Genomic DNA, 5,627 nt, shown 5'->3' with positions numbered 1-5,627 from the left:
GAGCTGGGCTGAACCAGGCTGAGATGAGCTGAGCTAAACTGGGCTGAGATGAGCTGAGCTGGGCTGAGCTGGGCAAACTGAGCTGAACTGGGCTGAAATAGGCTGAACTGACCTAGGCTGGGCTGAGCAGGGTTGAGCTGGCCTGAGCTAGGTGAGCTGGGTGAACTGGGCTGGACTGGGCTGAACTGGACTGAGCTGGGCTGGGCTAGGCAAGCTGAGCTGAACTGGGTAGAGCTGAGCTGAACTAGGCTGAGCTGGGTTCAATTAGGTTAAAATGGACTGAGCTGGGCTGAACTGGGCTGAGCTAGGTGAGCTGGGCTGAGCTGAGCTGAATTAGGCTGACCTGGGCTGAACCAGGCTGAGATGAGCTGAGCTAAACTGGGCTGAGATGAGCTGAGTGGGGCTGACCTTGGTGAACTGAGCTGAACTGGGCTGAAATGGGATGAACTAGGTTGAACTGGCCTAGGCTGGGCTGAGCAGGGTTGAGCTGGCTTGAGCTAGGTGAGCTGGGTGAACTGGGCTGGACTGGGCTGAACTGGGCTGAAATGGGCTGGTCTAGGCAAGCTGAGCTGAACTGGGTAGAGCCGAGCTGAGCTAGGCTGACAGAGCTGAGCTGGGCTAGGTTGGGCTGAGCTGGCCTGAACTGGGCTGAGATGAGCTGAGCTGGGCTGAGATGGGTGAACTGAGCTGAACTGGGCTGAGATGAACTGAACTGACTTAGGCTGGGCTGAGCAGGGTTGAGCTGGCCTGAGCTAGGTGAGCTGGGTGAACTGGGCTGGACTGGGCTGAACTGAACTGAACTGGGCTGGGCTAGGCAAGCTGAGCTGAACTGGGTAGAGCTGAGCTGAACTAGGCTGAGCTGGGCTAAGCTGGGCTCAACTGGACTGAACTGGGCTCAACTGGGCTGAGCTGAGCTGAACTGGGCTGAGATGAGATGAGATGTGCTAGGCTGAGCTGGGCTGAACCAGGCTGAGATGAGCTGAGCTGAACTGGGCTGAGCTGAGCTGAGCTGGGCTGAGCTGGGCAAACTGGGCTGAAATAGGCTGAACTGACCTAGGCTGGGCTGAGCAGGGTTGAGCTGGCCTGAGCTAGGTGAGCTGGGTGAACTGGGCTGGACTGGGCTGAAATGGGTTGAACTGGATTGAATTGGCCTAGGCTGGCTGAGCAGGGTTGAGCTGGCCTGAATTGCATGAGCTGGGCTGAACTGGGCTGAGATATGTGAGCTGAGCTGGACTAAGCTAGGCTAGGCTGAGCTAAGCGGGGATAAACTGGGCTGAGCTGGGCTGAGCTGGGCTGAGCTGGGCTGAGCTGGGTGAACTGAGCTGAAATGGGCTGAACTGGGTTGAACTGGCCTAGGTTGGGCTGAGCAGGGTTGAGCTGGCCTGAGCTGGGTGAGCTGGGCTGAACTGGGCTGAACTGGACTGAACTTGGCTGAACTGAGCTGGTCCAGGCAAGCTGAGCTGAACTGGGTAGAAGTGGGCTCAATTAGACTAAAACGGACTGAGCTGGGCTGAACTGGGCTGAGGTAGGTAAGCTGAGCTGAACTAGGCTGAACTGGGCTGAACTAGACTGAACTAGACTGAGCTTGAAAGGTTGTTTCTGAGCCGTGAATGATGCTGGAATTCTTGGCCTCCAGAGTAGAGGACTTCAATCCAGGGCCAGTGATGAGGCTTGATCTCTCAGAGCTTTTGTGTGATAAAGATTTATTAAAGTATAAAAGAGAGAGAGGCAGCTTCTGACATAGACATCAGCAGGGGGCAGAAAGAGGGCCCCCCTGCTAGTCTTTAGGAATGAGTTACATGCCTATCAGGAGGCTGTTAATTGGAGAAAGGAAATGTTTCAGAAGTCAGAGACTGGCACCAGGCCCCTCACCCACAGCACGCGTTTTGAGATGACGTTGACACAAAGTGAGTCATCCCAGGCCATGAAATGATTGACATGAATCTTGAAGAAAGGCAGGTTTCCAAGCACATGTGTGGCCTGGATAACATAGCTTAAGACAATATCTGCATGGGTAAAATATACTGGTTTGTCAGGTTGGTCCTGAGTCTTACGTGGAACTGACTTGAAGACAGAGTATGGAGTAAATGCATAGTTCATTAACATAGCTTAAGAAAGACGTTTCCATAGGAAAAATGCATCAGTTAGCTCAAGGTTTGAGCAAAGTTAAGTTCAGGTGGAACCAGGTGTCGTCATGGCGACACGGAATTTTAAAAGAACCTCCTTCTAAGTTTGTACAGAGAAGGGAAGAACCTGAGGCCTGTGGTCTGCTTCCTCCTGCCGCTGGAGAGAGAGGAGAAGCGTCTGACCCTGCGGCCTGTTTCCTCTGGAGAGCCCTGGCCTTCCTGCCTGTTACCCTCTCAGTTGGTCTAAAGTGCGCTCTTCTTGGCTGAGCTGAGATTAACTGGGCTGTACTGAGCTGGGCTGAATTGGGTTGAAATGGTTTTAATTGAGTTGACCTGGGCCGAGCTGGGCTGAGCTGGGTTAAAATGGACTAATCTAGGCTGGGCTGAGCTGGGTTGAATCTGGGTGACTGGGCTAGTGCCTGAGTTGACCTGGAGGCGTGGGTTGAGCCCTCCTGTCCAGCCAGATAGCACCCCGTGTTTCCTGGGGGCACACAAGGGCCATGCAGCCCCAGGGTGCACCTCTGACTCTCCCCTGTGCCTTCACCTGTTGACAGGAAGGGGACTGCGAAAACACAGGTATAGCCCACGCCCTCTGTAGGGGCCATCCAGGGGGCAGCCCTGAAGGACTGATTTGTTACTAGGCTTGCAGCCTCAAAACCCTCGTAGTCCATGGAAGCCAACTGCTGGTTTAGAACGGGTGGGGGGATTCGTCGGGGCGGGGGCGGGGGGGTAGTGTGACCGAGACACTACCCAGGGAGTGGGAGCGGGACACAGAAGGCAGGCTTCCCCCTCCTCACCGGAGCCCCAGGACAGCCAAGCTGAGCCCCGACAGACTCAGCTTCAAGCCCAGGCTGCTGTCTCTGCTTAGCCCGCTCTCTCCTTCTCACGATCCCCCACACCCTGGAGGAAGGCAAGCTGGGCCCACCACACAGAGGGCAGCTGAGGCTCCTACAGTGCCCACAGCCTCAGCTGGTCAGTGAGAGAGCCCTGTGTCAGCCAGGACCCACACCCGGGAGTGGCCTGACCCAGAGGCCCCGTCTGAAGAGCGTGTGTGGTCCCCATCCTCAGAGCCCTGAGGGGCATGCTCAGAAATGGCTCGCCTGGACTCAGGTGGGCACTGCCGACCCCAGGGGCACCTCGTACAAGCTGTGTGACCTTGGGCCAGTCACTCACTCTCTGTGTAAAGGAAAGGTGGCCGTCTCCCTGTGTTTGTGGGGCTGTCAGGGGTCCGGTCAGCAGAGGGCTGCTGTCTCACAGTGAACCCTATGTTTCAGAGAGTGAAGCCAGCCCCAGCATCTTCCCACTGAGCCTTGGGAAGGACGACCCAGCCGGGCAGGTGGTCATCGGCTGCCTGGTCCAGGGCTTCTTCCCATCAGCACCTCTGAGCGTGACCTGGAACCAGAGTGGTGACAATGTGTCCGTCAGGAACTTCCCCGCCGTGCTGGCCGGGAGCCTGTACACCATGAGCAGCCAGCTGACCTTGCCAGCCAGCCTGTGCCCAGAAAACAAGTTCGTGACCTGCCAAGTGCAGCACCTCTCCAAAGCCAGCAAGACCGTGGACGTGCCCTGCAAACTTGAAGGTCAGAGGGCAGGCTGGGGTGAGGCCCCATCCTCCCACCCCAACCCAATGTGGACCATTTTCCTGTGGGCGCTCTACTCAGACAAGAGGGGATTGAGCCCCCAGTGGGCGTGCCATGAGGGGCCTGGGCTGGTGCTGGAGGCCAGGGGAGGCGGGCAGAGGGCTCACTGACCTGACCTGCCTCTCTTTCAGGTTGTCCTGAGGAGTGTCTCCCATTGAACTGCGAGCCCAGCCTGTCCCTGCAGCCTCCAGCCCTCGAGGATCTGCTCCTGAGCTCCAACGCCAGCCTCACGTGCACGCTGCGTGGCCTGAAAAGCGCCAAGGGCGCCAGCTTCACCTGGAGCCCGACAGGCGGGAAGACCGCCGTCCAGGGGCTGCCCGAGCGCGACTCCTGCGGCTGCTACAGCGTGTCCAGCGTCCTGCCGGGCTGTGCCGACCCCTGGAACAGCGGACAGACTTTCTCCTGCTCTGCCACCTACCCCGACGGCTCACTGACCACCACCATCAAGAAAGACCTAGGTGGGCCTGGACCACCACGTGGGCGGCTGGGCACTCCACACACAAGACACCCCCCCCAAGCCTGCCCCTCCCTCTCCAGCCCTGCCCACCCCTCACAGAGGGAGACTGAGGCACCGGGGGCCCAGGGCTCAGGGGCACTCTCCTCGCTGTACGACCCCTGACCCCTGACCCACTCTCTGCCCTGCAGTGAACACGTTCCGGCCTCAGGTCCACCTGCTGCCGCCGCCGTCGGAGGAGCTGGCCCTCAACGAGCTGGTGACGCTGACGTGCCTGGTGCGGGGGTTCAGCCCCAGGGACGTGCTGGTGCGCTGGCTGCAGGGCAATCAAGAGCTGCCCCGCGAGAAGTATCTGACCTGGGGACCCCTGCCCGAGCCCGGCCAGAGTGTCACCACCTTCGCCGTGACCAGCGTGCTACGCGTGGACGCCGAGGTCTGGAAGCAGGGGGACACCTTCTCCTGCATGGTGGGCCACGAGGCCCTGCCCCTGGCCTTCACCCAGAAGACCATCGACCGCCTGGCGGGTAAACCCACCCACGTGAACGTGTCTGTGGTCATGTCAGAGGTGGATGGGGTCTGCTACTGAGTGCCCCCACCCCCAGCCCTTGAATAAACTCCACGCTCGCCTGAAGCAGCTCCGCGCTTCCCTGCGGCCGCCTGTCTGTCCGTGCTCCTCCTCGGGGTCTGCACACACTGGGAGGGGGCAGGTCCCACGAGGAAAGCCACAGCGCCAGCCCTCTCCAGGCCTCGGCGGCCCCTCAGCCTGGCGCTGGACATGCCTTCACGGCTGTGCACGTGTGTGTGTGTGCACATGGGTGTGAGCACAGCAGTGAGGGCTGAGCTAGGGCTGACCGTGCGAAGCAGACACAGCCTGGTGGGTTCTGGGAGCAGGGGCCCCACGAAAGTCCCCGCGGTAGGGAAGGGGTGACGCGGTCACTTGTAGTTCCGGAAGCTGCCTCTAGGGGCAGCCGGCAGGCACGAGCCAGTCAGAGCCGGGCGCCTGCCGACCAGGGACTGGAGGAGAAGAGGCTCAGGGAGGGCCGGGCACCGGGGCCCCGCGCCACCCTCCGCACAGGAGAGCCCCTGACGGAACGGAAAGGGGCCACCCCCGCCCGGAGCACAGCTCTCCCCACCCCGCCCCCACCGCTCTGCACGTGTACTCAGGGGCGCACGCACACCACGCACACGCACGCACACGCACGCTCTCGTGTATGCACATGCTCTCTCACACGCACACACACACGCGCACGCGCACACGTGCACGCCTGAGCCCTGCAGGTGCAGGAAGTTGGCAGCCCAGACCCAGCTCCAGGAAGGCTAGGGGAGTCCCCGCCCAAGCGCCCAGAAGGTCCCCAGGCCCAGCTCCACTGCCCCAGGCCCCTCCTGGCCTCAGCACCCCCTGTCTGT

General features: G+C 60.3%; 1 gene segment (V, D, J or C); it reads left to right on the top strand.

Annotated features, from left to right (window-relative positions):
* Window positions 1-3,217: 3,217 nt before the first annotated feature.
* On the top strand, window positions 3,218-4,405 carry LOC101107475 (Ig alpha-1 chain C region-like). The segment is given in 3 exon segments: window positions 3,218-3,236; window positions 3,401-3,706; window positions 3,892-4,405. Coding segments are annotated over 3 exon segments (819 nt in total).
* The last annotated feature ends 1,222 nt before the right edge of the window (window positions 4,406-5,627 follow it).

This window comes from Ovis aries, chromosome 18 (assembly GCF_016772045.2).
Source record: "Ovis aries strain OAR_USU_Benz2616 breed Rambouillet chromosome 18, ARS-UI_Ramb_v3.0, whole genome shotgun sequence".
Lineage (NCBI taxonomy): Eukaryota > Metazoa > Chordata > Mammalia > Artiodactyla > Bovidae > Ovis > Ovis aries.
This window is presented reverse-complemented; position numbering and strand designations above follow the sequence as displayed.